This window comes from Mus caroli, chromosome 15 (genome assembly GCF_900094665.2).
Source record: "Mus caroli chromosome 15, CAROLI_EIJ_v1.1, whole genome shotgun sequence".
NCBI classification, from domain to species: Eukaryota; Metazoa; Chordata; class Mammalia; order Rodentia; family Muridae; genus Mus; species Mus caroli.
The window spans coordinates 27,699,250-27,722,768 of NC_034584.1; the positions used below are offsets into that span (position 1 = coordinate 27,699,250).

The 23,519-nt window shown below is 39.3% G+C and overlaps 1 protein-coding gene across 3 annotated transcripts in view; it reads left to right on the top strand.

The window, feature by feature from the left end:
- The window catches only part of Sema5a (semaphorin 5A), a 437,549-nt gene that overhangs the window by 337,789 nt on the left and 76,241 nt on the right, over positions 1 to 23,519 (top strand). For all 3 annotated transcript variants that reach the window (XM_021182965.2, XM_029469705.1, XM_029469704.1), the window contains one exon: positions 16,285 to 16,492. In XM_021182965.2, coding sequence (XP_021038624.1) covers positions 16,285 to 16,492 — 208 coding nt within the window. The remainder of the gene's footprint in view (positions 1 to 16,284; positions 16,493 to 23,519) is intronic.

A 23,519-nucleotide genomic window follows, 5' to 3' on the forward strand; every position in this document is an offset into this window, starting at 1 on the left:
GTTACACTTTAGAGAAAAATTGTATGTAAGGTGCACCACTTGATATTCTGACATGTATGTACACTGTACACTGGGAAATTACACTATCAGGCTAATAAATATGCCCATCGCCTTGTTTTTGTAATGGCTTTCTCTTTTTGGGTTAAATGGAGAGGACACATGACTCTTCTTGAGAAATGGCAAGTAGCCAATAGCTTATTGGTAACTATTGTGGAAAATCTTCAACTAAGTGTAACTGAAGGACTGAACCCTTAACTTGAAGGACTTCGCAAGCCAAGTGGATGAGAGATTTGCAACACATCTCTGAAGACTGAATCAAATTCGTGCTAAATGTAATTTCTCTAACATTAGGTAATGCACCTCATCACAAGGAGGACATTCGTATAAAATGAAGTCTTTGTAAAAAGAAATGGACATGGTTCAGAGAAATATTTTAGCCTACTTTTTAAGCGTACACTGAGTACATTGAGTTAGCTTTATCACTTATAGGCTGAGACAATGGGAAGTATTATAATCACCAATCACTGTATGACAAAGAGAAGAAGGATTCATGCCTGCTTAAGACCCAAGGAGCTAGATTGCAATGAATCCTGGAAACCTTTTGGAAGCTAAGAAACAGAGAGAGAATTTGGTCTGGAACTGAAGCTTGTCTGTAACCTTTCAGTACCCCTTGAAAGCCTTCTGTTTCCCAGCTAGGTCCCATATACCAAAGATACCACAACTTTCTAAAACCATGCCACCATTTGGGGACCAACTGTTCAAACACATGAGCTTCTGGAAGACATCCAGTTTGAGAAGTCTCACTGTCATAGAGTTTTTCACTGGAATGAAGAGAGATGTCTGTCCATTTCATACCACCCAAAAGTAGATTTTCACACCTTGCCTACAGGCCTTTCCTGATTCTGTAGGAGGTTTAACACATAAGGCAATATTTCTGGAATAGAGGGTGTCCTCTTGGTCATGTCATCCTCCTCCTCTCATCATCATCATCAATGTCATGATTATGACTAATGTACAGAAGGTTCATTGTAAGAAATAAGAAATGAGCCAATTGCTTTATATGATATATCATTTAGGAGACACAAATATTCAAAAATTTGCTTTTTTAAAAGTCTATACTCTGCTGCACCTCTCCCGCCTGTTGCCATATGTGGTGATGTGGACTGAAATCAATGGCCCTTAATCAGTGATTATGTAAACTATCTTAGACTCCTTGTGTAGGTACACCTGGAGCTGACGTCATTAGTTACGTCAATCTCTGATGTACTGCATCCCTGCTGAATCCCTGTCTCCAGGGCTGCAAGGGGAATATCCACTTCAGGAACAACTGAGTGTACATTCTGAAAATATAAACCTTGGGAACTAGCCTGCTACACTGAGAGAGCTGCTCTCGCTACAACTTCCTTTTCAAATCACTAACCACATCAGCTCCTTGCCTTTCTGATGTGTTTCAGGAAGAACACAACATGAGAGGTAGGTAGAAGTCAGTGGACAACGTATCTGCCTGATTTCTTCAAACAAGTGGCAGCATTTTAACTATGTGTTTCTTTGCTATAATTCATGATTAACAACAACAAAGGAGTGAGCAGATCAAAGCTGAACTTACGGGAAAGTTTTTTTAAGGCAGAAATAGTAACCACAGTAGATTCCTTCATTTAGGAAGGCAAGGAAGGCACCCTTCTTGGTGCCTGATTGTGTGGTCAGTAGACAAAGTGTCAGGGATGGGAATGAGGCTTGTCACTTAATGTCCAGAGAACCCGACACCATATAAAAGTACAGGTACTTGTGTTCTGTAGTTTAATTTCACAAACTGCCTGCACTGGTGCAAGAACTGCTTTGCATGGGTGTGCAGATTGCAGGTAAGAAGCCTCTTGGAGCACCGAGGAGAGGTACCAGCTCCCTAGACACGCTTTCTGGAGGATAGGGGAAAGGGGAGCCTTCTTGGGATAAAATACAGAATAAACAATACACGCAGTTGGGTAAGGGGTCTGAGTGTTTGGGAAGCCAAGCTAAGGCAATCAATCCCCTGGAATTGTGGGTGGGAAGGATGAAGCTAAAGCTTCTAGCAGGTGGGATGGCTCCCACTGAGTGTTCTATCCTAGCACCAGCATTCTTCATATCTGGTACTGTTCTGTATCCCTTGAGGTCTTGTGTATTATAGGACACAGTGTGAGGTCCCAACACACTGAGGAACCTCTGTGAAAAGTTCTAGGCCAACAAGAGAGACCTAAGGTTATCTTTAAGGCTACAGGAACGTATACAACCATTGAAGAGAAATCACAGACTCAGAGTTCCAAAGAGCCTGGTGCCTCACGCATCATTTTATAACAGGCATAAGGAAGCAACTCAAAAGAATGACAAAATAATTTTCCTTTTCCAAGGAGGAGTAATCATTCTTCTAATTTAATGTTTAATGCGTGCAAATGCGCTTAGCACAGATTTTTCTTAACTATCTTAATCGACAACTAATAGGAGCTGACACATTGTAAATCCCACCACTGGGGGCAAGGGGATAATTTATACTGCAGTATTGCCTGGTCCATGTCAGACAAGGGCTGCCAACTGGGTGGTTGTTTTGTAATTCGGACACAATAAATCCAAGGAAAGTAATTTCCTTTTAGAACCCCGAATTGCTTCCTTAACAGAATGGCTGGAGCTAGATTTAAGCTGTGAGGTTAGCTGAGAGCTTCAGAAGGGATACCCATGGGGCTCTATTAATTGCACTCTTGTTTTTAATGTAATATGCTTTTTATTCACAGGAAACTCCAGTGGTAAATTTCCTGTAAGCACCAGCTTAGATTCAGCCTACCAAAAAGGCCGTTGAAGTTTTGTTTTGCAAGGCAGTCAAATTCGCTATAAAAGCAATGGCATTGCCCTTTGCTTGTGTGTGTTGAGTACAAATGGAGTTAGGAAGCTAACTGTGCTTGCTGTTCAGCTCTAGGCCAAGCAGCAGCGAGGTAGGAATGATGGATGATTCCTGGTCATCATCATATTACAAAATCGCCCCAACACTGTGAACTGGGAACCAGGATGAGAGACAGAGTTTACACAACTTGTAAATGTTAGCGCCAGTTGCCTGGTTGGTGAATGTTCTACCTATGGAACTGTGTGCACTTTGTCAGTCCCTACTGTGTGCCAGGTACTGTTTTGCAAGCCATGAAGACTGTAATGAACAAGATAGCCTGTGTGCTGTGACATCTAGATTTGTAGACTGTAGTTGAATGTAATTCTTTGAAATTAAAGACTGCTATGTGAAATACATGACCAAAATTTCTCAGCTGGTGATCATATTTTTTTTTTAGGCAAAAAAAACCCCTTTAATCTGATAAGAGTGTTCATTAAAATCTGTTTTTCAGACATCTACTGGCCAGCAAGACCTATTTTTATTTTATTTTATTTTATTTGCCCTGAATTCCCCTTTGCTATATAGATGTAATGCTGACTCCGAGTACCAAGAACAATTTAATCCATTTGTTCAAATTTCAAGTGAAGAAAAAGAACTTTGGTAATGTATTAGTTGTCTGCCACATTGGGATAGCAGTGAGCTAAATTGATGAACTTTATATAATGATCTGTTGCTATAGCAACAGGCTGCCCAGTGAGTGGGAGAAGGTATTTCATCATTACCGTACTGGTAATGCTTGGCTGGTAGCAGATGCAAATACAAAGGTTTTCTATATCTTTGCTGTAACTGGGTCGATGAGACAAACACAAAAAAATGCCTCTGAATTACAGTGGCACAGAAGCAATCTGAGCCTAGTGTGCAGTGAGAAATAAAATCACTTAGCTCCCTGCTGAGTGGTCCTGGGATCCACAGTGAATCTCTGACCATCACAGAGGGTCATTGTCCAAGGTGTGGCATGCCTTTCAGCGGTTTTACTTCTGTTCTGTATTTGGTGATTGGAATCTTGAATAGAAAACCTTCCCTTAGAAATATGACAGACTCTAGATAGAGCATAAATGATAAACTATCATCTTGTAACAATCCCTCCATCCTTATCTGTAGTCCTGAAGCAATCTAACTGCCTTTGCTGGCTGTATTATTGTTCTTTCCTTACAAACTAAAGGAGTGGATCCATGTCTTAAATGAGTAACATGCCCATCTCCTAAAATGTTTACTACATTTCAGACAAAACATGTCTATCATATGGGTTTTTTTATTAGATATTTTCTTTATTTACATTTCAAATGCTATCCGAAAGTTCCCTATACCCTCCCCCTGCCCTGCTCCCCTACCCACGCACTCCCTCTTCTTGGCCCTGGCGTCTCCTGTACTGGGGCATATAAAGTTTGCAAGTCCAAGGGGCCTCTTTTCCCAATGATGGCCGACTAGGCCATCTTCTGCTACATATGCAGCTAGAGACACGAACTCTGAGGGGTGGGGGGTACTGGTTAGTTCATATTGTTGTTCCATCTGTAGGGTTGCAGACCCTTTCAGCTCCTTGGGTACTTTCTCTTGCTCCTCCATTGGGGGCCCTGTGTCCAATCTTATAGATGACTGTGAGCATCCACTTCTGTTTTTGCCAGGCACTGGCATAGCCTCCTACTATCCTATGTTTTGAAAGTATATTTCACTACCATTTTTAAAATATATTAAATTTTATGTCATCTTTCATTTGTCAGAGATCATAGGTGTATTAGGATGAAGCCATTTTCACATGAAGTCGAGTGGCTTTCCTGTAAGGCTTGCACTTTCATCTCATCGTATTTACACTGCAGTGAGCTGAAAACTATCTGATTATAGGCAAGCATCAAGGCAAGTGTAGTTTCCACACAGTGACAGCAAATGTTGAGTATTGGCTGTATTTCTTTTCCCTCCCTTTCCTCTCTCCATCCTTCATGTCTTTGCTCTCTTCCTGCAAAATACGTTTTGATGCTTTTTTGTGAAATGCTTACAAAACTAAATTTCTAGAAATTCTGTCCTAAGAAGTTTACACTAGGGCTGGGGAATTAGCTTAGCCAGGTAACAGTGCTCACTGCACGAGATAGTGTTCAAATCCCCAGAAACCATGTAAAAAGCTGGTGGTGTAACATATACCTGTTCACACCAGTCTGGTGACCAGAAACAGGAGGAGTGCTAGAGATTGCTGGCTGCCAGCCTACCTCTTGATTCAGGAGGAAGCCTGGTCCCTGACTCAAGAAAATGAGGCACACTGCTAGAGTAGATTACCAATGATTATCCTCAGCATGTGTGTGTGTGTGTTCATGTAGTTGCAGATCTACACACACACACACAGACACACACACACACACACACAGAGACACACACACATACACAGACACAGACACACACACACACACAAATAAACACCTACCAGGATCCTCTCTCTTTCTCTCTTTCTCTCCTTCTCTCTCTCCCTCTCTCTCCTCTTTCTCTCTGCCAACCCCCAAATGAAATGTTATAAACAGAGATGTTTTCCTCAAGTATTTCACGGTTCACTAGGGAATGCTCACTTAATACTGATTTTTCCCTCAAAGGCCAGAATAGACATTAACACAAAGGTTTGAAAACTAGCATCTTCTATGTAAATTTCTATATTGTAATTCAAACAAATAATGTGTCAGAATTATACTTATGTGTATTTAGACATTTAAATATGTGATAATATGAACAAAATTTTAAAATAATTAGCTGCTTCTAAGTATGAACCCTGCAATTGTGCACAGTTAAAACCATTTCATCTACCGTTTTATTGATTATTGCACTGGTGTTACCATGGGCATGGTGGGTGTCTAGCATTGTGTTGTGTTCCTCTTTCTTAATGTATTAACATTTGAACTATAGTATTTTAGGGAAAAAAATATAGTTTGAAATTTCTCTGGAAAACCAACTCTACATTTTGTGTTTCTTGATGTTTGGTGTGGATGCAATTATCAATCTGCTAAGAACTTCAGAGTAAATACTGGAGATTCAAGAGTTAACAACACCCGTTGGGGCTGAAGGTCCAAGGTGAAATGCCTCCAGGTTTCTTTCTTCTCCCTGTTCTACCTTTGCTTTGTAAATGCCTTCATCTTTGTGGATCTTCTCATAATCCTCTATGTCTGTGCCTGAGTATGTACTGGCCTCTTGTTTCTGGAAGGACACAACTGAGAACCTACACTGACCACATTTTATGCCTGCTATCTTTTTAGGACATGGTATATCCAAACACAGTTGCATCCTGAGGTAATGAGAATGGAGATTTCAATGTCAGAATCATGAATGGGTAGAACTGGGTTCATAGCAGTTCCCATTTCATTAGATGTCATGCTTGCTCACTAGGGAGAGAGAGTTGCAATTGATTGTATTGAAATTGATTAGTGCTCTCTAAATGAAAGAAATAGAATATTGTTGAAACTATCAAATCCACTTCAGCTACCACAACATTAAAAATTAGAAAAGACCTACTATTTCCCCTCAAGTCAAAAATACAATTAAATCCCAGTCACTAATAATTAAATTTTGCACATAACACCTTATGTATCAGAGAAATTAGTTACATAAAGGCCATATTTTACCTTTTTAGCATTTATTCAAATCTTTAAGCCTTTATTTTTAAAAAAAAATGAACCAGAAGTACTTGCATTTTTTGTTTTTTGTTTTTGTTTTTGTTTGTTTTTGATAGTAATGGTGGTGGTGGTAATTGATTGGCTCCTTTTTTGAAGTGGTTTTGTTGTTCTGCTTGCTTCATTTTCTCATGATGGTGATGGGAACTAAGAGTCTTATGGGTCAGTCAGACATGTCCTGGAGTTGGTATCACCTGAGCACCGACCAGCTCTTCCTATAGTGAATTCCAGAAGATCAACACAGATCTACCAATCAGAGCTTCATCTCTGTTTTGGATCCTCACTACTTACCAAAGGGTCTGCACTCTCATCTGGCATTGACTGACCCATCAGCCACACTGCTGCTGCTGAACAGCTGGAGAGATTTTCTGTTAATTCTCCCAGTACTTTCAGAACAACATTTAAAATAAATCTAGGCCAAACACTTTGTCCATGTAAAAAGATTCTACATACTGGTTTGGTATCCTGTCCTTTGAACTTACAGAGCCTGGTTGAACCCTGATCTCCTTAACTGCAAAACTGTTGGTATATTCAAGTGCCTTGTCATGTCACTTGAAAACTTTATTTAGACAGTGGTTTCCATTTAGAGAAGACTAAAGATGAAACTCAGCATTTGTATTCTCCAAGAAAAAAGATGACCTCATTCCCTACATTAGAAGGGAATTTTACCAACATTTTACATAATTTTGTCTTTGTACATTATGCTATAAATCTGTATTCCCCCTTTAGCATAATGTAGGAATAGCACATCATATGCCCTAGTTAGGGCTACTATGGCCACAAAGAAAAAACATGACCAATAGCAACTGGAGAGGAAGTGTTGGGCTTAGTTAAGTCATAGTTTATCATCAAAGAAGTCAGTACAGGAACTCAAACAGCACAGAAACCTGGAGGCAGGGGCTGATGCTGAAGTCATGGAGGCATGTTGCTTACTGTCTTGTTCATTATGGGTTGCTTAATCTGATTTCTTATAGAACTCAGAACTACCAGTCCAAGGATGGAACCACCCACAATGGTCTGAGGCCACCCCCCCCATATCAATTACTAATCAAGAAAATGCTCTAAAGCTGGATCTTATGGAGACATTTTCTCAAATGAGGCTCCCTTCTTTCAGATGACTCTAGTTTGTACCAAGTTGACATAACACTAAGTTGGTGTTTTTCTTTTGTTTTCTTATTGATTTCCATCTGTATTGTCCTGTTGTGTCAGTCTTTACAGTACATTAAGATCTGAACTATAATGAGTGTTGTATTCAGGCTGTGGCCATCCATCCTTTCAATGTCTTTCCAAAGCTGTGGTAGAGAGCCACATTCCAAGGGAGAGTGATGGGAGCTTCATGTCTAGGAAAATGGAAAACTCTGGGCAAGGAGGAGCAGATGGAACACTCTCTTAGGTCATGGTTGCTTGGTGCAGATCTGTCAGGTTCTGAAATGACCTCACAATGATTGCATCCACTCTCATGGAGCACCTGATACCTGCCTGTGATCACTTCACTCACAAGGGTTGCAGTCTAGCTTCCGGGCTCATGGCTGCATTCCCCAGCTACATAGCTCATACACTGCTCTTTAAGCTTGGTGATGTTCCATTACTTTACTTGGAGCACAGAGCAGTTGGTACCGTTCATTGTGTTAGTTGTCAGGTTGTAACAAATGACTAACAAGAAGTAACTTAGGGGAGGAATTATTCCAAAGATACAGTTTATCATGGCAAGGAAGATCTGGAGGAGGGAGTCATGGATTGGGAAGTAGAGAGCAGGGAATGGCTCACTTTCTCCCTGTTCTTTTTATTTGGTCTGAGATCACAACTCCTGGAAAGGTGCTGCCCACATTCAAAGTGGGGTGTCTTCATTCCCAGGTGAATATCTCTAAAAATATCTTCACAGATATGCCTGGAGATATGTCTTCTTGGTGATTCTGAATCCAGTCAAGTTAACTATGAAGAGCAGCTATCACATTCACAGATGATCAAACGTTTAAAGAGAAAGAACCTTTTATTGAAATAAAATAATGCAGCAAGGTTTAATATGTGATGCAGAAAGAATGAAGTTCTCATATTGGGGAGTTTGGACTTGTCCTTTATTTATGGGTGGGGATGCTTGGCACTTGGCTTTCTGTTAACAAAATCAAGATATCATGTATATCCCTAAATTGCCTATTACCTTAAGCCACAGCATCACAAGTGGCTAGAATTAATTAAAATGAATATATATATATATATATATATATGGATTTCAAAGATTATATAAAATAATTATATCCTAGTGATTTTATGATTATATACAAAAATTGAATAAATAATATATATAGTATTGAATAAAATATGAAACAAATCAATATTTGAGCCAATTTTAACCTATAGCTGGTGGCAAATATTTTAAATTATTTCTATGGATTGTAGCTGTCTCCACTGCATGGTGATGGTCTAGATAACCTGTGCATTCCCACATCTTCACACAAAGACTAGGTAGAGTTCACCGCTAGATAGCCAAACTCTGCTCCTAGAATGTAATTTCATTTAAACCTACTGAAAATCTCAGCCTTGTTTTCAGTTAATCTTTGCACAGCTTGTTCAGTAGCTTATTTGTTCCAAGATGTAAATCTACTTCCCTGTCGTGGAAGTTATGGAAAACAAGGCTTGGAGGTTCAAGAACCCTTTCTAACATTTAGAATTCTTTGTAGGGATTTTGAAATATTTCTTTCAGAATAGTCAGGTTGAAATTAAACTCACTGTATTTCTTGTGACACTGTGCAAACTTTACATTCACACCATTGCATTATCTCTTTGTTTTCTCCTTTGTTCATTCTCTAAGGGTAGGGATTGTTGAGAAGAAAAATTGTGCTTTGTTGTTACAGGAATTCCCTTTAGCAAGACATTTTCTATCGTTTGGTCTTCCATGTCTTCAAGATGTATCACTATCAAAAGCCAATGGTGAATATTGTTCCTATCCTGTGTTGAGCTCTACCAAAAATTCCACTGTTACCATTATCAGGCATATCAAGTTTTTAGAGGACTTGTCTAGAGACACAGCACAGTATCGTCTTTACTTCTTCAGGTTGTTGCCCTCTTCCCATACTCTTAGAAATGTTCATCTCATGTATAATCATTTTTAAACATACAAATGGAAATGCCACCATGCCTGTCTGAGTGGGCCTGCAATGTTGTAGAATGTCCCGTGTTGATATAATGTGACCTTTTATATCTTCTAACTTTATCTTGTACACGTTAAGATATGAAATTCCTAGGCAAATGGATTGACCTGGAGGGCATTATCCTGAGTGAGGTAACCCAATCACAAAAGAACTCACATGATATGTACTCATTGATAAGTGGATATTAGCCCAGAAACTTAGAATACCCAAGATACAAGATACAAAGCACATGAAACTCAAGAAGAATGAAGACCAAAGTGTGGACACTTTGCCCCTTCTTAGAATTGGGAACAAAACACCCATGGAAGGAGTTACAGAGACAAAGTTTGGAGCTGAGACAAAAGGATAGACCATCTAGAGACTACCATATCCGGGGATCCATCCCATAATCAGCTGCCAAATGCAGACACCATTACATACACTAGCAAGATTTTGTTGAAAGGACCCTGATATAGCTGTCTCTTGTGAGACTATGCCAGGGCCTACCAAACACGGAAGTGGATGCTCACAGTCAGCTATTGGATGGATCACAGGGCCCCCAATGAAGGAGCTAGAGAAAGTATCCAAGGAGCTAAAGGGACCTGCAGCCCTATAGGTGGAACAACAATATGAACTAACCAGTACCCCCTGGAGCTCNTGTCTCTAGCTGCATATGTATCAGAAGATGACCTAGTCGGCCATCAGTGGAAAGAGAGACCCATTGGTCGTGCAAACTTTATATGCCTCAGTACAGGGGAACGCCAGGGCCAAGAAGTGGGAGTGGGTGGGTAGGGGAGTGTGGGGGAGGGTATGGGGAACTTTTGGGATAGCAATGGAAATGTAAATGAGGAAAATACCTAATAAGAAAATTTAAAAAAAAGATATGCAACAATATTTACTTCTATTGTTTTCTCCAACCTTATTGGTACATTCACTTTCACTGTTTGCTGTTAAGTCTTTGTATATCTTTGCCAGTGAAGTGTGTTTCTTATAGAGTAGTGCTTCCTAACCTAATTCCAATAATTACCCCATTTCACTTGAGAAATTTTCAAGTGACTGGAGGTATACATCCATAAGAAATAGATATACAAATTAAACATTCACTGGCAATAAAGCATAAAGAAATGTGTTGTAAAACAAAGTACATATATAATATATATATATATATATATATATACACATACATATATATACATATATATGTATATATACACACATATATTTTTCATATATATTGCACATATATATTTTCATATAATATACATATATGTGTATATATACATGCACATATACATATATATATAAAATATTTTTCCAGATTTAATTTATATATATATATACATTTTCCAGATTTAATTACTAGTTTGCTTTCATAATAATCAATGCTAAGAATGCTGTTTTTAAAAATATATAGTATACATGACAGAAATATGTCTATATCTAGCCACTTCAGAAATGGTTGGAAATTCTGTTGAAATTCAAAGTCAAAATTTATTTTAAACTTTTTAATAAAACACATCAGGAAACTGAAGTAGCAATTTTTAAAATCAAACATTACAATATAATACAATGCAATACTATACTATACTATACTATACAGTGGTAAAATGATTTGGTAATTTCATGTTGAGGCGTAATTGTAGGAAGTTATTAAAACTGTTTATTATAAATAGACCACTCTGTCTTTATAAGGCAGAAAGCTTTGTAAGTCCAGTAAAAACACAATTCATAACATACAGTAGTCTGAAATCCTAGGAAAGTTGTTTCACGTAGCATCTGTTGGTTTTTTATTAATGGCATAGAGGCATGGATAATTTAAAATACTCATGATATGTGGTGAGAATCAAAGTTGCAGTCAAATTCTACAATGTGGCATGGCAAGTACTGCCAGGGATGCCTCTGATTCACTGCATGCTTCATGATTCCTAAGAAACAGAAGTAGAGAGCAATAGAGACCATTTACTAAGGAATAATTGTAGTGGGGTGGAGAGCTGGGGAAAGGATCCTCTCCCACAGCCTACATGTGTGATTTTGATGTGTATGTGTGTGTGCGTGTGTGTGTGTGTGTGTGTGTGTGTGTGTGTGCGCGCGCGCGCGCGCACAGAAGCGTCTTACTGTTCCTTTGCTGGTGTTTTGTCAGTACCTACCTTCAGCTGTACTCTGACACATAGAGCAGAACACAAACTGTAGGCAACAAACAATTGGCTGGTCTTCTTATCCAATCAGCTAGACTGTGTGTTTTAACTAAATAGTTAAGACCATTTACATTCTGGATTATTACTGAAAGAATGTTGACTGATTCTTTACATTTTATTGGTTGCATCTCTGAATGATTCAAATGCATAGTTTTTCTTCTCCATCTACATAAGCAGTTTTCCAATTTGCTGATATGGTCATGATTAATATTTTTTTATTATTTCTACAAAATGTATATGTTCTGTTACCCAAGATTAAGACTTTCTTCCTCCTCTGATTTTTGTTTGTTTGTTTGTTTCATTTGTGGTATCAGGTTAACCATAAATTGCTCCAGTTTGTACTTTTCTTGAAATATCTTTGCTCCCCATCAATTTCAAATTAGAACATTTTGGGAGGAAATAACCCTGGTTGGTGGTTCTCTGCTTATTTTGAGGAAATGGACTTTGTTCTTCCAAAGTGTGCTTGTTCTTTGGGTTACTACTGAGAGGTCTGATGTTATTCTGATCAGTTAGTCTTTATACATTTGTGGGAATTTTTGGTAGATTTTAATAATCTTGCTTTATTCTATAGTTGTTCAATTTTAACTATGATGTATCATGTAGACCTAACCACATCTATTTTGTGTTCAAAGTTTTATTTATATATAATATACCAGATATTAAAATTTTTTACATTTCCACTTATTTCCATGCTCTTGAAATATTTCTGCTTTAATTTCAGCAACTGGGTATTCTATGTCTTCACTGAAGATTTTTATACTTGTTCTTTTGATCATATCCCAGTGATCAAACATAAAGTTGTGTTTATATTTGTCTGTTGATTGTTTGGTTGGTTTAATTATGTGGTTAAAGCCAGCTCCTATATCATGAATGAACAGAGGAGAGAAAGCAGCATCAATAATGTACAGTATGTTAGATCAGGAGAACCAGAAATAACTCAGAGGAAACTGTTTTCCAGACACCACAAGGCATACACTTAGGAACTCATAGCAGTTGAGACAATATACCCAAGGCCTGTGTTAGTTTAAGTCAAATGAAATTGTAGCATGGAAGTTGTGCAGGGGAGAGACTGGTGCAAAAATGCCACCACTGGCTACAGGGCTTTTGGCATTTGTCATCTGTTGGGAGAAGGAGAATGGATTTTCTTTTATAATGTGACTCCTTTTAGACCAACCATACTCCATAGCCCACTGCCAAGAGTAGTTGGGCAACATAAATAGTATTCAATGCATTTAAAGATAAAAGAAGAGAACTTGGGACCGGAGAGATGGTTCAGTGGTTAAGAGCACTGACTATTCTTCCAGAGGTCCTGAGTTCAATTCCCAACAACTACATGGTGGCTCATAACAATCTGTAATGGGAACTGATACCCTCTTCTGGTGTGTCAGAAAACAGCTACAGAGTACTCATATACAAAAAATAAATAAATAATTCTTTTTAAAAATATGAAGAAGAAAAATAAGAAGAGAACTTATATTTGTGTAGGTAAGCCCATGAGGATAAAGAGGTTGGATCTGGGAGGGGTTAGGGAAGGATAACTGAATATGATAAAAATTTTATTAATTCTCTAATTAATAAAAATATCATTTAAAGAGAAAATAAGATTAGTCATTGAAAACATTAGTAATTGAGTGAAACAAGGGACAAGGTTAGTGAAGAAAAACAACTCTTAAGTAAAAGATTGGGAAGTACAGGGACTAGAGAGGAAGAATGAAGTAGTTAAGTAAAGAACATGGGGGTAAGAAAGGCTGCATGGATAAAGAGAAAAGTGAGAGCAAAATTGCATAAAGATGAGAAGGGTGAGAACAAAGAATACTAGTTTTTCAAATATTAAATAAGGTCAAAATAATAGTGTATAGGAAACTGAGAAGAGCTGGTGTATAACAAGAGGCAAAAATACAATTAAAATTAAGGTGAGTATAGGGAACTGGCATGGTTTCTTACCATGTGCCCTGATTCTCAAGGTCACTATAAGAGAGGGAGTCGTGACAGAGGGAGTGTGAGCACAGAGTAAGGGTGAGGCTCAGGCAAGGGAGGGAAAGGCAGCAAGGATATGGCCTTAAGCTTGGGATCACTCTATGGTAATCTCAACAGGGATGGAATGAGGATTTATAAGGGACTTGTCATGTTACCAGATGTTCACAGATGAGAAGAGACAGCAGAACCCTGGGTCACAGAATCTTCATTTGCCATCTTTCATTCAAATGCTAAGAACCAATGGGCTGGAGTACTGGGGATAGGGTGTGAAAGAAAGCATATGTTGAATGTTTTACATTGCTGACATCTTATTGGAATCAAATTATTAAAGCTCTATTAAAATTTGGTGCTTTCTGCAATTTTGTAAGAATTTTAAGCACCAACTAAGTTGACTCCAGGGGTTTTTATTCATTTTGGCAGGTTTCTCAGAGTGTTAACTGTTGAATATGTTCTAGTTTAGATCTATGATTTTTGCACACCATGTTACGAGCCACATTCACAAAGTAGTCATAGTCACTCTCCTGTTGGACTCCCGTCCTTCCTGCCCCTCACTGACTCAGAAATTGGTTAGGAGGTCCAGTTTTTATCACAGTGATTTTTTTTAAACTATATGAGCCATCCCACTTCCCAAGGTTAGCCACACTGGCTTCTCCCCAATGTTTGACTTGAACTGACAATACTCATGATACTGTGCTATCCTACAAAGAGTGGAATGTTCTGTTGCTCCCTGGGAAGCTGACAGCTCCATCTGCCAGTGTGTGGGTTTTTTTTTGTTTTGTTTTTTGTTTATTTGTTTGTTTGTTTTGTTTTGTTTTGTCTCAGATTGTTGTAGCTGAGATATCAGAACTGAAGTCACCTCTTGTCCCTGAAGCTCCCATTGTACCCTGTGTAGTCCTCCAAGCTGTGGTTACTGATGCCTTCTATTGTCTTGTGCAGGTTGAACTGTAATTACCAAAGCTGGTTTTTGTTTGTTTGTTTGTTTTTCACAAGCCTAAGATTTCTGGTCACCAAATCAGAAGGAAGTTTTGTTACAGAGTAAAGGCTTTATCAAAATGGTCTTGCTCATGCTTTATGAGCCATGAGCTTTCTGAATGGCCATCTGATAGACACTCCTATCAGAAATTCTATGTTTGCTGGATATTTTTCAACACTAATATTTAGCCAGCTATCTTGAAGGAAACTTAAGCAGTTGTTACACCGTGTATATGACATGAAAGAGAGATTTCGAGAAAATGGAGCTATTTCCAGTTTACATTTTAAGTAAAGCCAGGCTAATATATTGTGTCCATGTGTTTTCTCTTTAAATGTAGATGGTCCTATTATCTAAGACTTCCATAAAGATGCAAGGTGTAAAGTATTACCTCTTCAGACTTTTCGACTTATTTGGTTGACGCTCCTTCAAGCCAACGCTTCCGAGTTTCATTTCTGCTTTTAAGATAACCTCTAAAGCTGCTTCTGTGTTTATCAAATAAGAATCACTGTGATTTAAAGCATGATACCCTGGTGGGTTTATTCAATTTGTACATTCAAGATGGCTTCAGATAGAACTGATAGTTATTGGTGGTGCTTCAAGATTTTGCAGGCAAGCAACAGTGTTCTTCAAGCTCCTGTGCATCTCCCTCACAGAAATGTTATCTGTCCTCCCTGAAGTCCTTGATGGGTGAACTAAAACAGTAATGAGTCATGACTCCACTGAAGGTTGAATTTTTTGCAGCAGTCATGTATCATGATTGATAGTAGTAGCAAAATTACAGTAATGAAGTAGCAACAAAAATTATTTTATGTTTGGGAGGTAGGGTCACCAGTCACCACAACACGAGGAACTGTATTAAATGGCAAAAACATTAGGAAGGTTGAGAACCACTGACCTAAAAGGAGCTTGCTCCACATCCCTCACAGCCTATCTGTAGAGTTGCATGGTGCAGAGGTCCTCAGCACAGGCAATATTAAATGCGTGAACCTGAGTCCAGGAAGACTTGAATCAGTTCCAACATGAGTCAAGTTCAAAATACCAAAAATGACCTTGTATTTACATTCCAAGTCACTTTGCTTCTTCTGTGAATGGGTAGCAATCACCACGCTGTCATCAGTGATCCGAGATTTTGGTTTTTTTTTCTCCTCGTATTCTGTAGCTATTTTAATCTTTAGTAAAGTTTAGCGTGCCTCTTGTTCTCAGGCTTGCAACTGCAGAGACAGTGGTAGATCAGGAGTTCTCACCACTGGCTACAGTGGAACATCACTGCAGAGCTTTAAAGGACACCGGGACCTGAATTCTCCATCCAGTGTGACCCACCCGAGAGGTCTCTGCATTACTGGAAGATGCTCAAATGACTTCATGGGCTGAAGAATTATGGCTGTGTGCTCTGTACACATTCTGCCTAACTGAAGACAGCTGTGCTACCTGTGTGCTCTATTTTCTTCCTGTCTTGTCTTCACAGATTATGGCACCATTAAGAAAGTACGAGCTCCCCTGAGTCAGAGCTCAGGCAGCTGTTTGCTGGAAGAGATTGAGCTTTTCCCAGAGAGGAGGAGTGAGCCCATCAGGAGCCTGCAGATCCTCCACAGCCAGAGTGTCCTATTTGTGGGACTACAGGAGCATGTGGTCAAGATCCCCCTGAAGAGGTGCCACTTCCATCAAACACGCAGGTAAGGAATCCCAAGGGTGAGGGCACCTGTGCCAGCCTTTCAAGTTTCTGGCAGTCAAAAGGCTGTAAAACCATACATCTGTGTGCTTATTATATTCCAGGACACAGGGTCTTCATTGAAATGGGTTTTTGTGATGCTACTAACCTCTGGATATCTAGGGAGGAACCATGTGGCTAACAATTGTGAGCAGTAATAGGTGTGAAAATGAATTATTCAGTATATGATAACTCTCAGTGGTAGTGCTAGGATCTAGTGCCCCAGGATAAGTTAATATTTTATTTGAATACAGAGAGAGAGAGAGAGAGAGAGAGAGAGAGAGAGAGAGAGAGAGAGAATGAATGAATATAAGATAAAGTAGGCTCATGCTCTTCTTAGAGCCCCCTGAGAAGAAACATCAATGCTGCCCCAAAACTCCATCATTCCGGATCATCTATAGGATATGTCTTGTCCCTAACACCCTTGCAGTTTATTCCAAAGGTCCCATTGTCATATAATCAGTTAGTGAGGGAAAGGAAATCTTGGAGGTACAGGGAAAGCCAAATATCATAAATGCTTTCCAATTCCCAGCTCTGAGCCATCTCTCCAGCCCTATCCTCTTTTTTCCTAGGGAATGTCCAGTGTTGTCCACAATGTATTTTTAAGTTTAGTTCGGTTAGTTTAGAAGCACTTAGGCTCAGGTGCTTAGGAAATGGAAGAGGACTGTGAACACTAGTTGACTAGCTGTGTAATGTTTATAGTGTTGGAAACTGGAAATGTATTCTGGACTCTGGCACAGTTCTGCTCTAGAGGAGCTTGGTAGCTTTGCTTAGAGCTATTCCCCTAAGCAAGACATACCTGAAGGCTTCTGTAGAAGTGACATTTTCACTATACTACTTGCAAGCCCCTGCAGTGCTCAGGCCATTCTGTTTCTATACAGGGAGCCCGAGGCAGGAAATTCATAGTACACACCTGTCACTGATCATTTTGACCATGGCTCCAATATACTTCATCCTCACTGTCTCAGCGCACACATGTGACTTGCTCTAGAATCAAATGGGATGATGTATACATTGTAAAATCGAAAGGTCTCTCTCTGCATGTTCTTAATGTAGATTTTTTCTTTTCTTTCTTTTTCTTTTCTTTCTTTCTTTCTTTCTTTTTTAAATGTGTAACCATTGTTACACATTATGTGTAAACATTGTTACACATTATGTGTAACCATTGTTACACATTATGTGTAAACATTGTTACACTTTATGTGTAAACATTGTTACACAATGTTTCCTGCAGGATGGTTCTGTAAAATGAAATCTGAATAACATTTCTCTGATATCAAAAAGAGCTGAGAACAGTATAGGGATGGTTTTATGAGTTGTAGTGTGAATGTTGTTAGTACACAGTGACAGTTATTAGTGATCCTCTTTTATATGTCTTTGATTTCGAACTTTAACCAAAGACTGTTTGAAACTTGTTCTGCGCATGTTTGTGTAAGCCCAGTCTGAGGCAGATGTAACTCCCTTCTGAGTGCTGATCATTCACTGTATAACAGGGATGGTTGGGGTGTAGCCAAGAGACGTCTCCTAGCCAAGCATGGCTGGAAGGAAAACAGTTTCCCAAGTCTTACTCTGTTAGATCCAAGTTCTCCTGGGGACTTGCTGGGGTCAAGACACGGTCACAGGCGGGACAACATGGGTCTGTGCCATGTGTGGCGTTGCTTGCATTCATTGACTAGGAGTGCAGTTGCAAAGCATGAGATGACTCATTGTTTTCACCGTGCTTTCATTCAGTGAGTGCAGGTCACCTCAGCTCCTTCAGCTCAGGAAATTAAGCCACCTAAATCATGAGTAGGAGTACCAACAGAGGTATGGTGCCTGCTGTCTGTCATGCTATCGTCCATCAACTATCTGGAATCCACAGTGGCTGGAACCACCAGGTGCAGATGCCATAAGTGAATGGTTCTTGTTCAAGTGCATCCTCAGCCTCTATGGTAGAAGAGACGCTCGTGTGGCTGAATCTCGCCTCTGTTTATTTTTCACCTGCTCACAGCTAAACGACAAGCAAGCACAGCTCCACTGTGAGCCCATACACTGGGCTTCTGTGTGCCACAGTTGGTATGCTTGTGTTTGGCTCTTAGTATTCCCTCTGAGAAGGAAATTCTAAGCACTATGAACCAAGCATCTCTCTGTGTGTCTTCCAATGTGCTTCTCCAAATGTCCTCTTCCTATGGAAGGACAAGAAAGCATCCCCAGTTAGAATTTACAAGAAGACTCTATTTGGTAAACACAGCATGCTTGGATTTTTTAAATTATTTATGGAAAATATAGTACTTTGTTTTTTAGAGAAATAGTTTTAATTTTCCATAAATATGCTTAGTGAAGCACATTGATTAAGAATGAGCTAATAACTGGATTATGTAATTTTTTTTGCCAAATACCATTCTTTAGTAAACTATCAATAATTTGGTTGTAATCTTTGGAACTCTATTTCATAAATGGAACTTTGCAATATTTAAAAAGAGAAAGTGATCTTATGCAAATAATGTGCTTCAAATATAAATATGACACTTTTGAAGGAGAAAATTGTCTCATGAGAATCTTTATATTTTTCCTTTTGTTGGTTATCTGTTTTTCAAAGACTATTTATGTAATTTCACAGTAGTTTTTACATTTCTGCCACATTTTCCTTTATTATTGAGTCAAGTCTGAAACTCACATTTTGAAATTGTTCACATGAAGGTTGGAAGTCCAGATGTCAGTTTAGTGTCCCACTCAAGGTCACATACCTCCTTCAGGGACTCACTCAGACCAGGGCCAGTCTGTCTGCCCCCCACATCCATGCAATATTGATGGTTCCCTCTATGCAGAGAAGTCACTACAGATAGGGTCTGATCTCATGAGCCACTGAGTTCACTTTCTGCTACAATTGTTTTTCAAGATATACTGTCTAGGTCAGAGGTTCTCAACCTATGGGTTGCAACGCCCCAAGAGACCATTGAAAAACAAAGATATTTATGTTATGAATCATAACAGTAGAAAATTACAGTTATAAAGTAGTGAGGAAATAATTTTATAACTGTGGATCACTACAACTATTAAAGATCGCAACACTTAAGGAGATGAAGAACTGCTGCTCTAGGACCAAGAACACCAGATGTTTTAGCCATGCTGTCTTCCTATCAGCTTCCTCATCTTTGCCCTTGCCCTGTGGTAGTTGAAACCAGCATAGAACAGGTTCCCAAAGCATCCCAAACTGAGTATCTATCCCAGTTGTTCTCAGGGTGACCATACATCCTTGGGGGAAGCTGCTGCCGGTCCACTGTTCATCTTCACTGTAGCTCAGAAAACAGCCTACGGGCACTAGCACTTATCTAGAAGTTATTTTAGAAGAAAAATACCTTAAAGCTATAGTTTAGTCAAGTTTTATCACAAACCTGACTTATTTTAATATGAGCATGGTTGGATGCTGCCATTTAATAAATCTTATAGATAATCACTCAGATGATGAAGCCAAACCAAGGTTCTTGGAGTGGCAGTCATCTCTGGGAATAACATTTCTATGTGATGACTGAGCACACATATTTATCTCTTTCCTAACATGAGCTGCTATTTTCAAGGTTCTGAGGTACCAAGGATCTAACATCCCAGCTGTAGGTCAGTGTTTGACAATACCTCATGCGTGCCACCTCTTGGGCCCTTTGCTCTTGGTGTCCACACTCCCAGTGTTCATCGGTAGCCTTGGAAGAAAGAAAAGTTCTAGATGACAGAGCACAGGGTGGAGCTGGCACAATAGCTACTAACTAATCTCTTCCTGGCTTATCCACCAATATGAAATCATAACCTGGCACTTAGGGTGTTGATAGACTCAGACACTGGACTTGGAGAGTTCCCATTTCACCGAGTCAGGAGGCAGAGGTGACCACACGACTCAGGCTTTCATAGACATATCTAGAAGTCAGGCTATTCTGCCTTCCCACCTCTGGAAGTCTTGCAAGTCCTAAGATAGTTACATCTCTCCTACTCTCACCAAGTGAAAGTGTGGAAGATTAGTGGGAGGGCCATGGGCACACGTTTTTAAAAGTCATTTTAAGAAGTATATGTTCACTGTCTAGATCCACAGCTCAGGAAAGGTTCCTTGGACAAGGAAGGAAACTACCCCCAAGTATAAAATTTCTGTTACAAAGAATGCGCTTTTCCCTGATGTGTGGTCATCATGACAAGCCAAGGCTATGGGCTGAGCAGAGCTTGACAATAAATAGACATGTCAAATATACGAGCTGCTTTTGGATTCAGAGAGTTTATGACTTAGACAACCAATCGAGAGAAGAAAAAAAAATCATCTCTTAGACACAGTACTCCACAGAAAGACAACAAAGAGTAGAGTCTGGAACTGATACCACAAAACAGCCAACGCACCTGCTCAGGTAGAGGTCTTCCCTTAGATGCTGAGCCATTAGAGAACTTGCAATGGTCTCTTAAGCGATGGGGTCCAACTTCATGAGATCAGCCCTAGAATTCTCAGAGGAGGGAGGTGGCAAGGGAATGACTTTATCGCATTCCCGCTGTTCCAGGATCTGAATATTTTGCAGCATTCTGCTGAAGCTTATGTAGTCCATCTGTTGCTACCGAGCCATATCATATGGTTTGGCTTCATGAACTTAAGAACGGTTGTCATGGTGCTGGAGTGAAAACATCCCTGTGTTTGTTCTGTTTAGGTAAAACTCAGCAGGATACATGTAGTCTATGGACTTTCATCCACTAATTCTTGAGTTAAAGCAGTATGTCTTTTGCCTGGATGTACTTCTATCACATATGTTAATACAGAAACAAATTATTAAACTTTGTAAAATGGTTAAATTGCAAAGATGTATTACAAAACACAATATTTTCTGAATTCTGTAGAATTTCAATACTTTGGAAACTATTGTGTATTCTCTCTTTATTTTTTTACACTCTTTACCTATGTAAGATCAGATTAGCCCCCCACCAGGTCATAGAGCTTGCATTCTGTATATGAGAGATCCACTTGAATCTAAGAGAGCATGTGTAAGCAGCAATGGTTAGAGCCTTAGAGCAGAAACTAAGAACAGCGCAGGTTCTATCCTGCTGCATCATCTTTAGCACCAAGGCCTGGCTTGGCCTCTGTTTTCAGGTTCCTTTGGCCTCCAGCACCATGTACACCTCCAAAGAGGCTCAGTATATATGTGATGAATTTCCATGTGGGCCCTGTTCTGAATTCCCTGCTGTCTTCTCATAGCCTAGTGGAGGGTGGCTAACATATAGAGAACTAGAAAGGTAAGGTGATATAAGTAGTAAAAAGAGTGGAAGTCTGTGATTCTTTGGTACTTCTGTTGTGTGATATAGAGATTGAGATTAGAAGAAAAGCCAGCCCAGAAATAGATACAGCCATAGATGAATCAGGAAATAAATACCCCTAGAATTGTGTTTCACAAAACTGGAAGGAAAGATGGAACCATTAAGAAAAAAATCTTGGACTTCACTGGGCAGAGCTGGTGTCTGAGCACTCTTAGGTCAATCACTGTAATGGTGTCATTAAGGTAAGGGAACTAATAGCTCATTAAGAAAATTAGTGTGGAAATGAAGTACTGTAGGACATCAGTTGCTTTAAAGGGCAAAGTTTTCAAAGGTAGACATAATAGGTTGACACCATTATTAATTAAGTGTTCTACAGACACCATCTGCCCAATTGCAAGGTTTGCCACATGCTGAGAATATAACATCACCCTCCCATGGTCCCAGTGAGACACCTTCAGTCAACTAGTTGCTCTCATGCAAGCATCCAGGAGGAGCTTTTGGTGAACATTCACTTTACAAAGTAAATATTCCCCTTCCACAATTAGTTTATTGATTTCCAAAACTCAATGTCCCAAAACTTTAACCACAGTGGCATTCATTGGCTTAGCTGGGAAGTCTATGGCTTTCCTTCGTCAGTTCATTCACAATGTATTTATAATGCTTAATACATTCTAAACACGAAGCCAGTTCCTGAGTGTATGATGACAAATGGATGCATCCCTGACCCTGCCTGTGTGGGGCTCAGAGACTAATGAGAAATTCTGCCATAAATAAAATTATCTGAATATCTAATGTAGAATTGAGTCAAAGGTTCCTGGGGTTGTATTACATTTTATCCCACAATGGATTTATCATTATACCTGATTCTATACCATGCTAGAAACCAATCCCTTCACCTAATGTCCAATTATTTCTTAAGCTTTATCTGAATTAGTACTGGTATTCTAATTCTCAGCTTCCAGAACTAAGCACCAGGTCATGGCAACACATTCAATAAATTTTTCACTCAGTGGGTGAATTTGGGGCTATTAAATGGTGACTGGCAACTTCTCTATGCATGCGATGATTGTAACTGTTGAAATATAGAGGGGAAGAGGAATCCTATGTACCCACATGCTACCTACAACAGTACAGAGCTCTCTGTATGAGGGATCCCAGGAGGAGTCAGGCTGGAACACAATGTCCTTTAGCATTATTAGAATACCCCTTGAACCCTCCCGAGGTGAAGTGGAAGCTCTCAAACTGGGATGGAAAGCAGAACATAAACCTCTGTGACCTCCACTACTGCTAATAACTGTACATTACATTACTGCTCATTGCACAATCATCAGGAAAGCACACAGGCTTCAGTATGCACGGTATGAAGCATGCCCAATTTGAGAGGTGTCTCACTAAAGATAGTATGTATGATACATGCAAAATCGCTAATATTAATCATTTTAGTGAATCACATGAAGTAAACCTACATATCATGATAGATCTACTTCTGGCAATAATAACACATATAGCAACCTTGGCTACATAGCAAAAAACAAAATATTGTATGCCCAGCATCCTATAGATGTGCTGTAGTCTACTTGTATTCTACAGTGCCAAGCTCTGAATCTTAAGTGTTTTTCTCCCTGGTCTGTTATTTGTGAACTATTTCAGTGCAGTCATGTTACCACCACAGTGGTAGAAGTGGCACACAGGTGTCTAAGCATAGCCAAGTGTGCTAAAAATAATCCATAGGTAAA